The 20,144-nt window shown below is 39.8% G+C and overlaps 4 protein-coding genes across 4 annotated transcripts; 2 read left to right on the top strand and 2 right to left on the bottom strand.

The window, feature by feature from the left end:
- Positions 1 to 1,307: 1,307 nt before the first annotated feature.
- Positions 1,308 to 3,850, top strand: cdk2ap2 (cyclin dependent kinase 2 associated protein 2). Its single transcript, XM_072462833.1, has 5 exons — positions 1,308 to 1,421; positions 2,049 to 2,204; positions 2,279 to 2,370; positions 2,984 to 3,104; positions 3,357 to 3,850. The coding sequence occupies exons 2-5, from the start codon at positions 2,150 to 2,152 to the stop codon at positions 3,422 to 3,424; spliced, it is 336 nt and encodes a 111-aa protein (XP_072318934.1). The 5' UTR covers positions 1,308 to 1,421; positions 2,049 to 2,149; the 3' UTR covers positions 3,425 to 3,850.
- A 210-nt stretch (positions 3,851 to 4,060) lies between these two features.
- aip (aryl hydrocarbon receptor interacting protein) lies at positions 4,061 to 9,210 on the bottom strand. The gene is made up of 7 exons (XM_072462832.1): positions 9,069 to 9,210; positions 7,949 to 8,131; positions 7,458 to 7,646; positions 6,602 to 6,778; positions 6,381 to 6,522; positions 4,552 to 4,775; positions 4,061 to 4,468 (listed from the first exon to the last, which is right to left on the bottom strand). Exons 1-7 carry the CDS (start codon positions 9,165 to 9,167, stop codon positions 4,463 to 4,465), a joined length of 1,020 nt encoding a protein of 339 aa, XP_072318933.1. The 5' UTR covers positions 9,168 to 9,210; the 3' UTR covers positions 4,061 to 4,462.
- A 109-nt stretch (positions 9,211 to 9,319) lies between these two features.
- Positions 9,320 to 11,843, bottom strand: tmem134 (transmembrane protein 134). The gene is made up of 8 exons (XM_072462974.1): positions 11,825 to 11,843; positions 11,212 to 11,462; positions 11,072 to 11,139; positions 10,439 to 10,525; positions 10,287 to 10,363; positions 10,106 to 10,150; positions 9,685 to 9,738; positions 9,320 to 9,607 (listed from the first exon to the last, which is right to left on the bottom strand). Exons 2-8 carry the CDS (start codon positions 11,422 to 11,424, stop codon positions 9,525 to 9,527), a joined length of 627 nt encoding a protein of 208 aa, XP_072319075.1. The 5' UTR covers positions 11,425 to 11,462; positions 11,825 to 11,843; the 3' UTR covers positions 9,320 to 9,524.
- Positions 11,844 to 13,372: 1,529 nt separating this feature from the next.
- Positions 13,373 to 17,692, top strand: serping1 (serpin peptidase inhibitor, clade G (C1 inhibitor), member 1). The gene is made up of 10 exons (XM_072462970.1): positions 13,373 to 13,425; positions 13,509 to 13,617; positions 14,626 to 14,781; positions 15,216 to 15,512; positions 15,575 to 15,799; positions 15,876 to 16,019; positions 16,128 to 16,331; positions 16,408 to 16,547; positions 17,035 to 17,257; positions 17,338 to 17,692. The coding sequence occupies exons 1-10, from the start codon at positions 13,381 to 13,383 to the stop codon at positions 17,583 to 17,585; spliced, it is 1,791 nt and encodes a 596-aa protein (XP_072319071.1). The 5' UTR covers positions 13,373 to 13,380; the 3' UTR covers positions 17,586 to 17,692.
- The last annotated feature ends 2,452 nt before the right edge of the window (positions 17,693 to 20,144 follow it).

Raw genomic sequence — 20,144 nt, 5'->3', positions numbered from 1 at the left:
GACAGCCTAATGGAAATTTCACCAAATCATAAATTCTACACAAATACCCATCCAACTTCACCCCACTGTGGAACAACCCTGACTTCATAAGCAATAAAAACACTCAACACTCAACTTCAACACATGCACTGAAACTCACTTTAAATATACAGTATTTTTTAAATATCCACAGTTGGTCCAGGAGTTTGGCATTGGGAGCAATACATTATTAAAATACCTTCAACTCAAATCTTCAGTTATAGAAAAAAATATACATCAGACCCACAAATTTAGCCTGCAAAACCAAACTTAGTTAATATTTTCTCTCCATAAGCTAAAATGGGCTTCAGAGATGTGCACACATATTATAACTTCAGTGTCAGTGCAACATTTCTGTTTACCGTTTGGGGAAAGACTGACAGAAACCAGGCCGTTCGTGCTTGAGTCGGTGATGTGATGCCCGTAGGCTCGCGTCTGTCCAGCGTCACGGAGCCGACACAGCCCGTTAAACCCTTAAACCCGTTCAAGCCTGTTAATACCTGTTAAAACCCCTTAAAACGTGAGTGTCCCAGGCGCACGGGCTCTGACTGTCGGCGGCTGTCGTGAGTGGGCCGATGGACAACATGCTTAAAGTGTTGATGCAACCCAAACAGAATCTGGCGACTTAATTCACCAGCACCATCGGCGGATGAAGTATATTTGATGGAGTGGTCAATCCTTTAGACAAAACTATGGGCAGAAAGCAAGAATTCAGTTACAGACGCTCATATTTAGTTACACGCGCACGGATCTGATTACGCACAGATCTGATTACGCACACCGAGATCTGATTTTGTTTGTGTTTAATCTGGTAAAATTCAAAGAACGTGAGAGTGAATATTTGTGTGTGTGTGTGTGTGTGTGTGTCTATGTTTCTGCGTTAACCATGCGCCGAGGTGTTTCCCGCCTAATGCCCAAAGTCACAGGGATAGATAGGCTCAGTCACCTGCGACCCCTGACGGGAACAAGCGGTAGAAAATGAAATAATGCTGCAAAGAAGTATTTGAACACCTGAGAAAATCAATGCTAATATTTTGTACAGAAGCCTTTGTTTACAATTACCTAGATCAAACGTTCCCTGTAGTTCTTGACCAAGTTTGTTCTAATTGTCCCAGTTTTGTTTTTTCCGCCAATAGTAAAAAGGGGGGAAAACATATCATATATATTATGTTGAAGTATTACATCAGTACAGTAGGTGACGGCATACACCGTTCCCCTTGGTTTGTAGCCCATTAAAACCAAAGAAGGAGAAAATGACCATGGACGAGTCGGGACGAGCCCGAAGAAGAACACCGGAAATACGCTGTGCAGATCGGAAACGGAAAGGTGTTGTGCGCAGACTCGCAGACAGAGAGGAACAGACTTGTTCCCGTTCACTACAGGTTTTTATTCTCTAGAAAAAGGTAAACATATCCGTTATTTTGTGCAATCACATATATTATGAATGACCAAAGGTATTATATATTTTCTCCGCGTTTGAGTCTCTTTGCTAGTATATGTCTTCTCCTGTTGTCCAGAGTTATGCTAACCGGTAAGCTAGCATTAGCATTTCAATTCGATAAGTTCATATGGTTCTACCTCTGCTCTTCCTTTAGCCTTTGTTTCCTCCGTCGCCCTCATGTCCCACTGCCCACACCGGTCTGAATATTCCTCTAGCATGTGGTGCCACATGTGGTTTTAAAGTGAAACTATGCATTTATTTTATATAACAAACATGTGAATTGTTTATCTTTAGTCACTCAAGGAATGTGATGCTCTTGCATCAGTAATGTAGCTGAAGATAAATGTTAAGAGTAAGTAAATGACAACCTTTGCGATGTGAACATTTGATTGCCCATCTTAAGCAAACTGAAGCTCCTAATGTGTCACAACACTGACCTGTACTTTTCGTGTATTGTAAGTTTGATTGGCACATTGTACGGGTTCAAAGGTCTCATTCTGTAGTTCACCACACTACGTGTAAAGTGTATGTATTTTCTTGCAGCTTGGTGTAATATTATTATCTGGACCTTCGGTTTTGTCATCCCCAGCTCTCTGGAGCTCTTCATCAACAGTAAAGCTGTATAAGCTCCGGGTTGACGGGACCGAAGGAAGTGGCGTGTCATACGGGGAGCTGCCTGCTGAAATTGTCATGAGTTACAAACCAATTGCTCCTGCGCCTTCTGGCTCCAACCACACCCCTCCAGGTTTGACACATATTTATATTCCAATCTTCCTCCAAAGAGAGAAACTTAATAACACAAATGCCTCTCACTTTCAGGCTCTTCTGTGCCATCTCCATCTCTACCATCATCCTCTAGTTTTAGACCAGCATTTAGCGACTTCGGCCCACCATCCATGGGATTTGTCCAGGTATGCATCTCTGTAGTTCTAACTCTGGTGGATTCAGTGGCATGAATGGCCCTGGAATTGAAAACGTTGTTGGTGCTGTTTGTCAGTAACGTTACTGTTAATCATTATGTAGCAATACATGTCTTGAACCGATGTTACATGTAAAATCTACTTTAATGCGCTTTTAACAGTGTTATAACCATGTTCCTTCATCATTAAATGATTTAGAGTTGTATTTCAATTGATTCATGCATGTTTGAGTAATACTGTTTCATCATGGCATTTGTTCTTGAACATGCAAGCCTCTGTACATGGGATCGTTCACAAAATTCACAAATTCAGGCTCCGAGTCATGCATATAGGGTTTAAAATGTCTTGTAGCCAGGTACTGGATTTTATCACTTTAAGTTACTTTAGTTTTTCTTCCGCCCTAATTTCAACAGTGCACAAACGTGTCTTCTATAAAGTACACTGTTTAGGTCATGAAGCACCTTAGTGCTCAAAGACCAAACTAAAGAGGCATACAAAAAATATATTATATTATATTATATTAGTGTTTAGTAAACATATTTGGTTGCAATGAGCATTAATTGCAAATGTCATTTTTTTTTTTTTTTGGTTTTTGTTCTCACAGCCTGTAAAAGTGTCTCAAGGGTCAACATACAGTGAACTTTTGTCTGTAATCGAGGAAATGAGCCGAGAAATCAGGCCTACATATGCCGGGAGTAAAAGTGCAATGGAGAGGCTAAAAAGAGGTATTAATTAATCATTTTAAGGTCACATCACATGAACGGTGTACATAGTCCCAACACTGTGAATGAGTGCATTGCCCTTAGCTACAGTACGATGTGTGGGTGTGTGTGTGTACACAGAATATATCATGTATGTTTATTGACATGCAACGTCCCAACCAAATAAACGGCAATAAATACAATATTGTCCCTTTGTTGTTGTTTGTGAGGGCTGAAGAGATTTTATTTTTTCTCTTTTCTTAATTATTTTTGCAGGTATCATTCATGCCCGTGCTCTTGTGAGAGAGTGTATTGCAGAGACTGAGAGAAGTGCACGCACGTAACCTTTATGGATTTCCATCACCTTCCCCATGTAATTCTGCATCAAAATGCCACTTAAATTTTTACAATTTATTTCCTTTTGTTGATACTTTATTTTGGTATATTAATTGCATGCCAATTCACATGTTCAGGCTTTGAAAACAAAACGCACACAAACTAAGTGTGCATTTAGAGTACATGCAGGCATATTTAAGATTGAAAGAAATTGGCTTTTTATTTCCTAAATAGATGTAATGTTATTGACTTCTGTCCTATGCACCCTCATGAGCACATTGTGATTTATTCTTGCTTTGTTTTTGCATTTTATGTACACAATTTTGTTAAGAAGTTTGTAATTCAATTATGTACATCAAATAATTTTGCTAGTACGACAATTTTGTAAACAAGATTTTTGCAGTGCTGTATGGAGTTTAATAAAATAACAAACAATGTGTGTGTCTGTGTTTATTAAAGGAATACATTTGATATTCTCCATTTTAAACAAGTGATTTATACTATTTGGTAATGCAAAGCATATGTTACATTATAGAAAAATAAAAAGTCCTCAATGGCTTAGTGAAAGAGTTTAAGGATTTGAAATATACAATAGATGGAAATAAGCAAAATTAAATTGGATTATAATGATTGTCACAAACAGCTTTAAAGTCCGTACTTTCATCTAATTGAATTGCAACCATTATAAACATATCACACGTGAAAAACAAAAGCATAGGCTATTTTCTAAAATTGGCAAATAGATACAACTTTACACATTTGTCAAGCAAATAACATACAATTTATTCCAAGTTCAGGCTGAACAACAAACTATGGAGCCACTGGTCCCATGATCTCACAAGCTTTTCAAGTTAATATATATATTTTTGATACCTTGAATTAAGTCTTTAGGTGGCCATAATAAAGCAAATGCACAAACATCTTCACTATAGTGACATCCTCCGACTGACAGTGAGGGTCTGAGGAGTGTGGCTCAGATGGGGTGATGGGGTAACAGTCCTGCGGTGGAACGGTTCTTTGTGGAATCACTGCACTTCTTTTCAAATTCAACCCTGTGTAAAATTAAAACATACATATATATATATATATAAATGTGGGGATCCTGATGCAGATTTTATCATGGTAAAATACTGACGGTGGTGGCAGTGGCTGTGTTGGAGCTGAATAGACCTTTATACCGGCCCTTCTCTTCTTTCTCCTTTGTGCGGATCCTTTCCTCCATCGCATGCAGCTCTTTAGCCACACACGTTCCCAATGACGGGTCCAACTGCATAACTTTGGCGAAGTCTGCACGGGCCTCCGTTTCATTCCACACTGCAGCATGGGCCTTTCCTCGCTTATAGAAGGCCTTGACATTATCTGATGTGAGTAACATTACAACGATTACAAAACTGCTTTATATTATATAACACAGCTGAGCTGTCATAAACCACCACAGAATAAATTATGTACATTTAAAAGATACACTAATTGAAAAATAAGAATAAAATATAGCCGCAAGCGGCAATGATCGGCCCTCGCTACGCCGCCGCCACGCCGCAAGAGGAGGGGGCGCTAACGCGCCCCAATTGTCCTTTTATTACGCCTACTGCTGAATCTGTGACGCTGTCACATCTTCTCCCCTTTGTTTTACCATCAAAAAGCAATTTTATTTTGAATTCTTGGCAAAATGTGCGGCTTTGCCGCACAGACACCGTGACTCTTTGAATAAAAATGTGGATAACTTTTGATGGTCCACCCCTGAAGATGAGTCTCACCAAATTTCAGGTTAATATGTCTAACGCCCTAAGAGGAGTTTGTGAAAGTCTAAAGTGTAAACATGTTCTGGTGATTTCCCCATTGGAATAACATGGAAGGTTTCGGTCATCATTACGGCAACGCGTAGAGAGACCGTGACAGGTATCAATGTAATTTGGATAACTTTTGATGTCCCACTCCTCAGTAGCATTTTCACCAAATTTCAGCTTTTTAGGGCCAACGCCCTGGGAGGAGTTCGTAAAAGTACGACGTTTGGAAAAACTCCCAAGTCATGTTTAGCCATTTTTGAAGCAATATGGCCGACATTTGGTTGGGCGGACGGCGTTGCCGTAATAATATTTTTTACTTCTCTTGTCACCATCTACCTCTGCGCCAAATTTCATGATTCTACGATCAGATTTTTTTTGGGTCATTTCCCATCTCTCAATGCATTTTTGGTACATTTGGGGGCGCTGACGCGCCAATTTTTTTTATTTTAGAAAAGGGAAATAGCCAGAATGTAGAGAGGCACGATTTTTAGAGGTGTGCAAATTTTTGTGACTTTTCGTCAATGTTCACTGGGTGAAAAATAGGGGGGTTGGTCCCGAGAAGAAGAAGAAAGAAAGAAAGAATAATATTCCGATGCGAAAACAATGTTTCCCATTTTCCAAATATCATAAACTATACATTTTCGGAAAGCGCTCGCGCTTTCCTACCTCATGGTGTGGGTCCCTGGTCACTGACGGGTACTTTCGTTAATTTTGAGTGGGCTCCGCCCACTTTGTGTTTTTGGCCCTCTATACAGTAATAATGTTCATTTTTTGCATTACATGCTTATATGCACGGAACATGCAAGAGATGGGGAACGTATTCGTGAGGTACTTAGCGCAAATGAGTGCTTTATATGGGGATGACGACCGCTTCGCGGTCGTCATCTCAATGTAAAGTGCTCGTTTAGTGCGCACTTTTGCACGGTAATGTTCCATTTTCCTACTACTAATTAGTATGCACGGGGCGTGCATGAGTGAAGGAGTGCGTTAGTGAGTGTTTGGAAGTGGGCGAGCGCTTCGCGCTCGATTTCGTGCCCACTACGTGCGCACTTTCGCAGCCGTGCTTCGCACGGCCTTACGAGATTAATAGGCCTCTCGCCAGCTTGTGGCGCTCGGGCCTAACAAGTGAGCAATTAGCAATAAACCTTCAGATATGGCAGCTGAACATTGACTGTACCTTCATATTTGAAGAGCAAGGACGAGCAGTGTTCGATGACTTCATAGTACTGTCCCTGCAGTAACTGGCACTGGCAGTAATTCAGCAGCAGAGGAGTAATCATCAGATCCAATTTGACCCATGATTCATCACCTGGTTGCTCCTTAACATAAAAAAAAAATTGAGTTTTGTTAATAATACAGTGCTACACAAAATGTAAATAAAAAAGTAAACTAACTGACCTTCATTTGTAGGTTTTTCAGACAAGCTACGCCGTTGTAGTACTTTTCTGAGGCCTCAGCTATTTTCCTGTCTTTGAACAGCTGATTGCCCTGCTCGTGGATTTGAGGCACATATGCTAATTTCTCCTCATCTGTCATTGCCCACAGGTCCAACTGGAAGGTTCCTGGAGGCAGTACCTGAGGAGGTTGGGGACATGAATGAGTTATATCTGGAAATAAGGCCGCAGTTATTTTATTACTTGGTTTACGGATTTTTAAATTAAATATATTGAACAGGCGGGCGAAATATAAATATAATTTCAATTTCAAAAGATTTTTTCTTTACACAAAACGCACCATGGGAGGAAGGGGGCGGGGGGGCGGAGACACGCGGCGCCAACAGTAGATTTAGCGAGTTTTGCATTGGTAGAATAGACGCTTCTAAGTGTGCAGCCTTAGTCACGGCAAAACGCGCTGGAGAAAATGTGGTAAATGGGTTTCAAATGTGTATTTGCAATATAAAGGAGTTAACGCTGCGAGTAGTAGACACGGAAACGGGCGCGTCTTCTCATGCTCTCCCGGGGCCGCGCGCAGGGACGAACACAGGGGCTCCGTCACAGACTCAAGCAGGATTTTGATGAAAAATTGTTTCACACGCTCTTATCATATGACTTAATACCGATTTTTATATTTCATTTAAAGCTATTTTGCATTGTCGGCGGTACTTTATAAAACATTTTTTATAATAATTTGTTTAATTTATATTGTAGAAATCAATAATCTAAGTGCGGCGGATCCGTAAGCCAAGTAATAAAATAACTGTGGCCTAAGTTGAAAAGGAAAAAAAAAACAAAAACTGTAGGTGTCCTCAACTCACTTCCAGAAGTTCGATTGAGAAAACCAGAGGCTGTGGATGCGCCTGAAGTTGGTCCAGGTCTTTGTTGCCAAGAGAGTGATGGGAGTGGATCTGTGCAATACCACAGCAGTGCCTCTGTCCTTCCAGCGGGTCTTTACCAACACTGATGTTCCTGAGGGACTGGGACACCAATGGGTATAGAGCTGTGTGCTGAGACAATCAAGCAATCAAGGATGAAAGATAAAATAAACTGTTACCAAACAAGACAATCCAGAGCAGTCAAAGGCTGAATGTTGCTGATTTGCTTAAATATTTTTTTTTCCATTCACTGTGCATTCAATTCCCAGTGCAACATAAATCATTTTTTCTACACTTCCACACACGCTCATGTAACTGAGAATTAAATTCTGCTAATCTGTTACAAAGTAGATATGTTTACACAGTATTATTCAGTAAAAACACAATAATGTACATTCACAGACTCTATGTAACAATTAGCAGCATCATAATACCTTAGTATCACAGGTAAAGTCAGCTAATTCGCCTGGTCTCATGGTGATGACCAGTCTCTCCCACACAGCCAGCTTGAACTTCTTTCCCAGAATAAGCTCCATGGGTTTATTACGCCCCCCCATGGACCGGGAATCATCCAGCAGAGTGCCATCACACAGACTGGTGCGGTAGTGAAAAATCACCTGGAGACAGAACAGATTAATACCAACCAGATTATTAACATAACATCAGTTTAAAACAGAATAAAGGAAATATATAATGCATACAGTACAGTGTTTTCCAAATTCAATGTCACTTTCAATATTATAAATGTGAAATTATTCATAACTACAACAATTATTTCCAAAACATTCCTGTTTGCTGTGCATTCTCCACACACATGCATGCACCGTCCAACTATATGCACAGAGCTTGTACGTACACATGGTTATTATATACAAATATATTTCCCCAGGTGCCAACATATTAAAAAAGATAAAAATCTACATTGGTTATGTTTTATTTTTACTTGAGAAGTTGTGTCTAGTGAAGAGAAGGAGAATCATGACTTGAATTGATTGCGACTGAAGTTTGTTATCGTTACAGCAATCCATATGTATTAACGAAGATGTTTATGCTGGAGAAACATTTCCACATCAGTCCAGATTTAAATTACAGTTCATAATCATAAGGGACAAATAGGGGACATTTGTTTAAACCAAGAACGTGATACTGCATTCTTGTTTAGGGTTCGAGACGTCGTCGTTTGTACTGCAAACTATATTTTTTTACGTTAGTCAACAAAGAGATTTTGGCCAATAAGAGAGGGCACAACGATATTGACGTGCGCTACTGTCCAATCACAACTCCTGAAAACAGCCCTGCCAAGTCCCGCCTTTAAATTTTCTTCATCCGATGTAACAGAAAATGAAGAAAATCAACATTAAACACATGAAGCACCCAGCACATTGGTAAACATGTATCGTTGCCAGTTGCCAGAGTAAATATAAAATACACCTTAAACGTATCCTTAAGAATAGTGCAGGATATCTTATGTTAGCATGAGCTAGCTTGTTCCATGGTTAGTTTTCTTCACCATTTGCATCAGTCCCTCGCCAGACCGTCCAGACGCGCTCTTACCTTGGTCCCATTTGGAAACTCGAGTTGACCCCCTTTGCCGGGACTGACTAGTTTCTTTATTATTCCTTCTTCCAAAAGGTTTCGTGCCACTTCCTCCATCCCGGGAGCGTATCTGACTTTACGATAAATGACGATTGGCGACTCCCAGAAGCACGGCCGCAATGAAGTCAGCTAAACAGCGCCCCCGTCATGTTTCAGGCGTTTAATGGGAAGTGCATGTGCGGGGCCGACAATAACAGAGAAACAATACATTCAATAGACACATTTTATTGTAATTTCACAGTCATAGTCACACATCAGAAAACATGTAGAAAAAATACACATGTGAGAATTCAGTTCATATTGTGAAAACATCGTAAAATGCACCAAGTGGTTGAATTTGTAGTGGTTGTAACCAGTGCCGCACATAAGAAAAAATAAAACCTGGTCGTAAAAATTGTCACTAAAACGTAGATTTCATTTCTCAAAATAAGGCAGGTAGAACAGTTTGAAGCCTCTTCTTCCCCGCACAGCACAGCTTATGTAAATTACATGGTACACTATACAGAAAGAAAAAAGTTGTTGTTACATTTATATAAATGGAGACCATGTAGTTTGAATGCAGGAGAAGATTTACCTCCAGGGATAAAAAGGAGAAACCCAGGAACAAAGAAAATGGCACTTGAAACACCTACAAAAGAAGGTCAGTGGTGAGTAAAATAGTCAATTAAACACAAAATATGTGTTTACACCAGAAATACAGCATACAGTCAAAACATAATAACAAGTATTGCCCTATCCCTCTGTTTTAGTCTTTGAACTATGCCTGATGTAACATAGGCGCGTTCGTGTTTAGCTGTGCCTCGTCTGACTCTGGATCGTCAGAAAAAGTGACCAATGACAGCGTAGACAAAATGTCCAGCAGCCTTGGTTAAACGCGAAACTCCACTGTTGATTGACACTGATTGGCTCTGTGCTGGTCTGGCTTATCCTGATACTGTATCAAATATACTGTATGACCACTGAATAAAAGTAATCAATGTAATTCTTATTCCTACCTGCATTTGGGTTCAGCTGTATAACAACACCAGTGAAGATCAGAGCTTCAAGAAAAAAACAAAAAACATTATTCAGAATCAGAAGTCTCTATTGCAGGCCTATTACAGATAGAAATGTTTGACGGCTTGTAACAATTAATACATGTGAGAATTCATGTAACTAAAGCAGAGATGAACTTACCGACTCCAGTAATGAGGAGAAGAAATGAGGCGAGCACAACCTTTTTATTGGTTTTGATCAGCGGGTGAGAGACCCACCTGAAAAAACATGCCAAGACAATTGAGATAGCCGCTGGGTACATTTGGATCTTTGCTGAATACTACAGAAATTACCCGCAACAGTGTGCAGAGAGCTGTGTTACAGAACTCAAAGTGCTGAAGGACCACTGGGAGCTGCAGTAGGACAGGGTCGAAGGGTCACTGTTAAAAAGATACAGAAAAAAATCAGTGCACATTGAGCTCGGGATGAAACGCCGGCGAGAGATGCCGAATACGTCACCAAAAAAAACTAAGTAAAAAACTACGCAAAAAGCCATGGAACAACTAGATAAACTGGTAAATCAGTGACGGAGGAAGCACGGTACTGAATTTTGTTTCAGTAAAAGGACAGAAACAAGAGCAACAGATTACTCAAATAAAAGTTAAAGTATTGCATGAAAAAAATGTTAGAGTAAAAGTGTTTTGCGCTGACAATTAAAGAGTGAAATGTGCTCATCTTAATAAAGAATTGTCCTGATTTTTTATGTCAACCAGTTTCTCAATGTTTCTAGACTTTGTTAGTGTATATTTAGGTTTTGTAAGCTGTACCTAAACATTTAAACGGAAGTACAGCGCCTTTACTTCTGTACTTTCCACCACTGTAGTAAATACATTTATCGCCGTATAGTGTAAAAAATACTTTTGAATGAACGGTGACACAATCCCGACCTCTATACCGACCCATTATATAGCAATATTATTACTTACTTAATTTTAAATAAGTTATTAAAAGATGAATTTCCATTGCTGCCTAATGTTTCTTCATTTTCCAGATTCTGCAAAGACAAAATGAGGATATTTAACACATACGCGTGACATGATGGATTTATCAGGGGCCTCTCATCTACCTGGTACTTCATGTTGGTGTGCTCAGGGGCCCCGGTGGTGGCTGGTGAGGGGCCGTTCTGTGGTTTGGAGAAGGACAGAGGGCCAAATGTCATGTCTCCAGTGTCTCTGTCCTTCTCCCTGCCTTTCCAGCCCTGCGTTTCTCCATCGGACACGGCCTCCTCCTCGTCTCCCTCCAGCACAAAGGCGTCATCGATGCTGAACTGCGTTGCCATGGTGATAGCCTCTCAGAGTTTGTGTAACCTAATGCGCACTAAAGAGGCAAATGAACACGGTTACACTAAGGGCACAGAACAGATTGAAACGACAGATGAAGAGAATGGAGTATTAAGACAACCTCGCTTTGCACGGCGTGTGGCGTTTAAATATCCTTTACACTCTTTAACTGCTCTTCAACTTTTAAAACACCTTCTATGTGAAAGTAAGAGGAGTTTATTGTTCATTAGCGCTAACATCAGTCAAGTATTTCAGACACGGAGACTCAAGAGAGTTCGATCTCGTTCTTTTAGACCGTATCACTTTGGACAAACTGCTACGTTGTTGAAGCTACATTTCTGCCATTGTTGTCGTCTTTCCGCTACTCGGTCAGATGACCAAGTGTTTCACTCAACTTACTGTTTTAAACGGACTCCTTTCTTCAACACAGATTCGTCCCACTAGTTTTTCTTATTATTATTATTCTTACATGATTGTTGCCCCAGTTAATATTGCACTTAAAACTTAAAATCACGCCTTTTTCACCGACGACAAAAAGCTTTTGAAAACTTTGCTTCCTTCCCAAATGTTTTTTTTACTCGGCTTTCGATTGCTCGCGCCTGATTCCGCCCAAAGTCCAGAGCCAGACAAACTCAATCGAGCGCGCAGTAGTCCATCAAAAACAAGTTTATTTTATTTTTTATTAATTTATTTTATTTTATTGTGCAAAGCAATATACATGAATGAAGAACAATATACAAACAAAAATACAGAAAAACGGGTTTAAAGATAGTTTAAAGACTTAAGGAATACAAAATATATTTTTTATAATAACAAAAAAGCATCAGCAGTAAGACCAAATTCTTCAACGAATGTATTCTTTTTTTTTTAGATAATTGACTGAGGATAGATTATTTTACTAAAGATTTTATTTATTTTTTGTTTTTTCCACTTACCTTTATGAATATGATATTTACCCATAATCTTTATAATGTTTATCAAATTAAAGGTCTCATTTGGTATATTTGAGTACCTATGAGAATATCTTGTTTTGTAAAATGTTTAAGATTACTACTTTTTTGACCCAACCGATTTTTGATATCTTGCCAGAAACTCTTTACCATCAACAACAACTATAGACTTTATCCAAATACATATTCCACAAAACCCAGAAAATAGATACTATAAAACGCGTAAATAAGATAAACGCGTCTCTGTAAATATTCTCAATGTGTATGAACGTCATCATTATTATAGCTACATCTGGAATGGCCCAAGAAAAATATATAACTCGGACCATAACTAAAGCGAGGGGGCAATTTACAATGTACTCCACAACTGCATTGCACAAAATAAATAGTATCAAATTGCCAAAATTGAGAAATCCTGTGATTTCCTGACAGTCACAAGACCAACACTATGCAAACAAACACGTCCAATCCAACAAGCACGGCTGCAGATAAGTCATTGAACTATCAGAGACCAAATAGTTGGATTAAGCCTGGTTAAATTTAAGAGCTGTGAAGACTCTAGACACAACATTATTTGATGGTATGGACACAGTTTATTGACCAGTTTATTCTTAAATGATCGTGATTGTTGTTTATACGTTTGTTTAGAGACATTTCACTGTGATTCTGTTTTACTAGTTTACTAAATGGCCTGTTCATGGAAAGTCTTGCTAAGTGTGTTTATGTGCAATTACTGTCGTACTCATTTGACCATTATTATAGTATTGTTTTGTCTTACGCTAGCTGTTTTTATTTTGTTTATCTTTATTTTCCCCCTCCATTCCTTATTAAGAAGTGAGAGGTTCTTTCTATAGGAGTTTTTGTTTATAAGAGTTTTTAAGAGTGCTTTTTAAACTTCCTATAAGTTATCTGTCCTTTTCCTCTGTATCTACCTGCGTTGCAACAATTAAATTTCCCCATGTGTGGACAATAAAGGAATATCTTATCTTATCTTATCTTATGTAGATGCATCAGTGGGTGCTGTGTCTTATATTGGAGATCTTTTTGCAGGTAAACCAAAACACTTTTAAATATTAAAGTCATTTCTCAGTGAGGATTTGACATTATATTATATTTGCATTTATCATTTCTAGTTGTGCTCTGGCACTCGTGTCCAAGTTGTGCCTGGATCTAAACTGGAACTGCCATGTTTTACATTCCCAACATACCTGTCAGGAGAGCCCATCTCCTGGAAATTCAATGGTACGTATTTTGGTAAATGTATTTTGTAACAAGTACTGTGTCCTATTCCCACTTAGATGTTAACATTTGTTTTGTTATGTTTCAGTGCAAAAATGCTACATAGGATTAAAAGCAGTCCTATATTTGTTACATTAATCACTACTTGCACGCTCCACAAGAGTTTTTTTCCCTCACTAATACAGCACAGTTTGAAGCCTTAATTGCATACAAATACCACCATGTATTCCTTTGATTTTTAGCTACAGTAAAGCCTTTTTTAAACCGCACCGACCTTGAAGGGACTATTCATGCTTTCATTAGCTCAAGAATAGACGCAACTCATACAGAACGCTGCGGCTCGCACACACACCCAGACGTCATCATATCACCCCAGTTCTTTTTGCTCTCCATCCTAGAATTTATTTTAAAATTTAACTTTTTGTTTTTAAAGCTCATGACCGGGCACCTCCTTATCTGGCCAAGCTTCTGTCTGCCAAAAACCCAAGCAGGGCTCTAAGGTCTCTAAGGTCGACAAATCAGCTTCTGCTGGACGTCCCCAGAGCCAGACTCAATCACTGGGTCGATCGAGCCTTCTCTGTCGCTGGTCCCAGACTCTGGAACAAACTGCCCCCCGCCACGTGCCCCCGCCACGCGCCCCCCGACATGCACCCCATCACAGACTTTAGACTCTTTAAATCTAGACTTGAAACTTATTTATTCAGACTGGCATTTAACAGTCTATAACGTAGTGACACTAGTTTGTTTTAACTTAGTTTTTGCCTTTTGTATTGCCTTGTTTTTTTATTGTCAGCTCTTAGAGTCCCTTTGAGTGTTGTAAAGGGCTCTATAAATAAAGATTGATTGATTGAGTATTTTGTTGTTTTAGGAAAATAACTGTATTTCTGAAAAACACCAAAGAGTAACCGGCATGCAGTTTGTGTTCTGAATATGCACGTCTTGGTTGTTACTTCCCAAAACACTGACAATAGCACAGTGTTATGATAGTTTCTTTCCCCCACTGTCTTCCAGGTGAAGACATTGTTTCCCTGGAGTCTGTGACAACCAACGCCTCGCACATATCCATATCCCCTGTCAATGCTGCAAATCAGGGCGAGTATGTGTGCTCCGTGATGGACCCCGACCAAAATGTGGAGATGAGAAGAACTTACTCTGTGAAACTTGAAAGTAGGCGTCATCATTTTGTTTTGTTTTGTTTTATTTTATATATATATATATATATATTTTTAAATTCTATTTAATTCTATTTATTCTATTATATATGTATATATATATATATATATATATATATATATATATATTAAGTTTTATTATTATTATTATTATTTATTATTATAATTATCATTATTATTTTATTCGTCTTTATTTATTTGTTTAAATTTTTACATTTTTATTATGTTCTATTTTATAATATATTTTATTTAATTAATTTCTAATTTAATTTAAATTTAATTTAATTTGTTTTATTTATTTATTATTATTCATTATTTATTTATTTTTAACCCTTTTTATCCTTAATATTGTATTTATTTATTTTTATTTGGAGAAGATTATTATTGCTGTTTTTGTTGTTCTTACACCTGAATGCTTCTATGCTTCAGCATTAAACAGCCATACCGTGCTGGTGGGGGAAGGAGCCAATGCCCGCCTTCCGTGCAATTTCATATCTGCTCATGATGTCAAGGGCAATGCACTGTGGTTCAAAGAGGGCAATAAATTCACGTTGCTGACCAGCGCCGGCAACACGTCGAGTGAGGACGGGAGAGCGTCGCTGCTCTACCCCATGGACCAGGACCAGGCGATGACACTGAGCGGAGTGACCGCTGAGGACCAGGGGCTGTACCACTGCGACTCCCCGGACGGCCTCAAACTCAGCACAGTTAGACTCGTTGTGAAATGTGAGTAGCAAAAACTACAATGTGAGAAATGTTGAGTGTAACCTTTGTCACCCGTCCTCCAGCTGCGCTGCCCCCACCTCCTCACTCTTGCCAAGGCCTCACCGCTCCCTGGGAGGGGTGCGAGGGCGACCACGGCCGGAGTGGGCGCGTCATGGGCTCCGTCTTCAGAGAATCACTGACAGAGTTTTCGTTTAAACTTTATTCGGTCTTCGGGGACCATAACGCTCAAAACAACCTGCTCTACTCACCCATAAGCATCAGTGGAGCTTTGGCACATTTGCTGTTAGGTAAGATAAAAAGGATCCTTTGTTATTGTACTGCATATTTCTATTAAAAGACAAATACAATGTCTTTGTCTTTTAGGAGCGAGGAATAAAACCCGTGCAGCACTCGAGGGAGCACTCTCTCTTCCTCCCATGTTTCACTGTGTGCACTCAGAGATGAAAAGATTGAGAGAGCAGTTGTCCACCTCTCTACGAATGGCATCCCAGATTTATTTCAACACACGTACTGCTTTTACTGATCCTAGAATAGCAGCATAGGTCCAAGTTATTTCATTCCAAGTGCAGGTTTGATCAATATAATTAAGCTTGCGTTTCTTTTCCCCCTTCTCAGAATTCAATCTCAGCGAATCCTTTCTAAAGCAGTCGGCGGAATTTTATGACTCAGAGCCCGTCAAGCTGAGGGAAGACGGGGAGGAGAACGTCCGTATGATCAACAGTTGGGTGGCTGATAAGACCAACAATAAAATCACTCAACTGGTGAAGTTTGTTTCAGAACATACCCAGCTGATGCTGCTCAACGCTGTGTCCTTCAGTGGTCAGTGAGTTGTTTTCTATTGGAGCTTGTCTTGTTCTGGCTCAGAAATGAATGCTGTGTTTATTGTTGGTTCCAGGGATGTGGACCATCAAGTTTGATGAAAAGCCCTCGAAAGGACACTTCACCAAACTGAACGGTGACATGATTAGCGTGCCTGTTCTAAGACATGATGAGTTTCTAGGATCTACGGCGTATGTGCCAGAGCTGAAAGCACAGGTACAATTTGTTACATTCTTAAATGTCTAGAATTATACTGATAATATAAAGTAAGTACAGCAAGGTATAACTATAGAATGTATCATTATTATTATTAGCTCTCAAACACACTCTTGTTTCATACCACATATATTTTTGACATAGGGGCAGTTCAGAATGTTGTAGGGCTGTAGTTCTGAGAAGCTTAATTATTCTATTAGTATTACAAGGATCCACAGCAGAAAGGAGAAAGCATGAGTTAACATGGGGTCTTGGAATTAACTGGACAGTTTAATCTGTCTTTTCACTTATAAAAATGTCCTTTACTGGTACATCGCTGCTGGACTCATAAGTCTTTTTGCATGAGAGCTTAATCATTTTGACAGCCTTTGGTATTTCTTTAGTCGAGTACTTAATCAGCCCTAGAATGTTGTTGTAAACCAAACCAACTCTTTGACATTGTTTTATTTAACAATGGCCGAACTTCTCCCATTGTTTGTGTTTTCAGGTGATGAATTTTGAGCTGTCAGGAAACAACAGTCTCTACATCCTGCTGCCTCGGACCCATAAAGCCACTGACCTGCAGCAGGTGGAGTCCAGGCTGACAGATGCAGCTGTGCGTCAGATGATTGACCAAGTGAGAGGAGCAGCTCCACAGCGTGTCCAGGTCACCCTGCCTCAAATCAAGCTCAACGTTGAACAAGACATGAGCGTCATGATGAAGAAATTAGGTTTGATTTTAGTAACCTTCTAACTCATACCCCAGTATAAAAAACACACCCCACAGTAGTCATTTTTATTCCCACCACAGGGCTAGTTTCCCTGTTTGAAGGGGCCAACCTCTGTGGCCTTTATGCTGAGGAACCACTGGTTTTGGATGAAGCCAAACACAAAGCCTTTCTGGCACTGACAGAGGATGGCGTGGAAGCAGCTGCTGTCACTTCTTTGGGATACTCTCGCTCTTTCCTGTCCTTCTCTGCGCTGCGCCCCTTCGTCCTGTTACTGTGGAGTGACACTGCTCAAGTGCCTCTGTTTATCGGCAGAGTGACTGAGCCATGAGGGTCCTAAGGTGTAAGGAAATATGCATACACAAATAGACAGGTTCAAGTTGTCTCCATAATACCACACATTTTAAGACCATAATAAAAACATTTAAAACAATGCTACTACTACTGTTCTGTCTACTACTCAACTTGTAATTGAAAGGAAGTTCAAAAACACAGAAACAACTTGATTTATTTTGCAAATTACTACACAAACTGGCCACATGATGGCAGTCATGCCGTATGATCGACCAACAGTGACTACACAAAATGTAAGGATGATTTCTCATGCCTCCTTCTGCATTGTCACTAGTGACCAATATCAGTTTAAGGTGTCAACATCTGTGGTGAGAGGTTGTTAAAGCAGTTCAGTTTGTAAGGTCAAGCACAGAGGCAAATACCCTGATTCTGTGTAGTTACTAATGTAGGCCATTATACAGCAGCAGGAGAGTACGAGTAAGTGTGTGAACACATGAGCATTCTGCTGGAGGTTGCACTCTTTTACAACAGCTCCTGATGATTGCAAAACATGCGGCTGTATTTGCAGATAAAAAGATTACATAAGCAAAGCGGGGTTAATAGACAAGGGCCTGAAATATTTGGTGTCTGTAAACAAATCCACAAATCCAGCACAGCCCAGAGACAGAAATAGGCGACACTCAGAAATAGCAGAAATATGAGCTCATTTTAATCACTGTCGCCCAGTCTGAACCCAAAAGGCTAAAATACCCAAATGTGCTCCTGATGCACTGATAACTCTTTGCTGTTTTGGTTTGATTATCTCATTGCTGACGTGCTAAAGTGTAGACGTGCATAGAGAAAGCAGAATTCAAGCCTTGAATTAGAAATGTGTTATGAGCCATTTTCACATAAGCCCTTTTATACTCTAACACATGGGAATACAGTTCTCTGTCAGATCAACGGGACATTCACAAGGTTAGAAGGACTTCAAAAAGTATGAGCAACTGATTGATTCAAAGGTCTGGGGGGAAATTATTACTATTATGTCAAATTAAATGAAATAATGCATTAGGAAAATAGTCTTATGCTCCCTGTCGCCTAATGTGTTTCTTCTCAGCGCATATTTTGTCTTTATCTCTTGGATTTAAACTGCAGGGGTTCTCTTTCTCCAGGATACACCTCTCATGTCTGATCCCAGTGATTTGCAGACATGGACTTGTCCGCTACTTCTCCGGCCTCCTGTCCGGACCGTGAAATATTGATGTTAACAGGTCAGAAATAATGGAGTGAGTGGAACATTGATCACTATTGGCTCCTGCTGATAGCTCACGTTAATGTTCCACACACGCTTTCCCCAGAGAGCATATAAGGCTGGATACAGATGATTATTATCCAATCAAAAGGCTATCTCTCAAATTAATCTGAGTAATATTTCCACAGAATAATCGTTTACAGCTGTATATGTGACAGCCTGGGTAGAATAGACCAGTTGAAACTAAACTAAAAGGTGGGCTAAAATAAACCTTTTTATTCATGGGATTCAACTTCCTGCTTACAGAAGACATTTTGGATGGATATGTTCTCAATGTTTGTTCCACAGATCTACTTGAGCTCATTTCAAGTATTTACGTCTACAATCTCTGCATGCATTTGACAAAATTGATGGTAAACATGTAGTTAATGATTGTTAATCATTGACTGAGGTGCAGGAGGTGGACCACGCTTCAACCTGTTACTCCTCCTCCCGCAACCACTCCTCCACTCTTTAATCACACCTCTAATTACCCGGAAGCCCTATTTATACAGGCCTATCCCAGCACCTCTGTTCTCTCGACCCCGCCCTCCCACCTCATGTCTATATCATCTTCACCTTAATACATCACCATCTAAAGGAAGGGGGGTTCTGAATCGGCTGGGCTGATCACCTGAGACAGCCCTCATCCTGAGTCTCTACCCAGCCAACTATCATCGATCCATCATCATCATCATCATCATCATCATCATCATCATCATCATCATCATCATCATCATCATCATCATCATCATCATCATCATCACCATCATCTTCATCGTCATCATCATCATCATCTTCATCATCGTCATCATAGTCATCATAGTCATCATTATTGTCAATAAATATTCTCTCGTATTCCGTTGAGGTGGCGTGGTCCTTGCTAGTGAACAAAGTTTTAATAGACTGTTCCAAAGCAATCTCCACGATTTTTATTCTCAGGTCATGAATACTGGTCAAAGGTTACACGTAAGGACAGATGTCATCTTGAAGCTGCTCGGGCATTGACAAAAAGTCTGATACAAATGATTGACAGCTTGCCAGTGTTTCCCAACATCAGCACTAGGACCATAGAGTTGAGTTGACGGCAAAGGGACTTTAATGTTTGTCTGTCGTGTCCTTTTGTCATGTCCTCACAGCTCTGTGCCTTTCTCCAAAAATGGACATGTGAAGTTTCCAATGGAGCAGATGTAAATCCAAACAGACAAAACTACACAGACAATGTAGGCACTCATATTTGCTAAAAGTCCATTGTGCGCATACACATAGAAACGTCAACACTCACACACATGAGGATTAGAAAGCCACTGTCACTTAAAGACA

This window comes from Eucyclogobius newberryi, unplaced genomic scaffold (assembly GCF_026437365.1).
Source record: "Eucyclogobius newberryi isolate DKJ021-1_F unplaced genomic scaffold, fEucNew1.0.hap1 SCAF_4, whole genome shotgun sequence".
NCBI classification, from domain to species: domain Eukaryota; kingdom Metazoa; phylum Chordata; class Actinopteri; order Gobiiformes; family Gobiidae; genus Eucyclogobius; species Eucyclogobius newberryi.
Note: the sequence above shows the minus strand (reverse complement) of the source record. Positions and strands in the feature narration are given on the sequence as shown.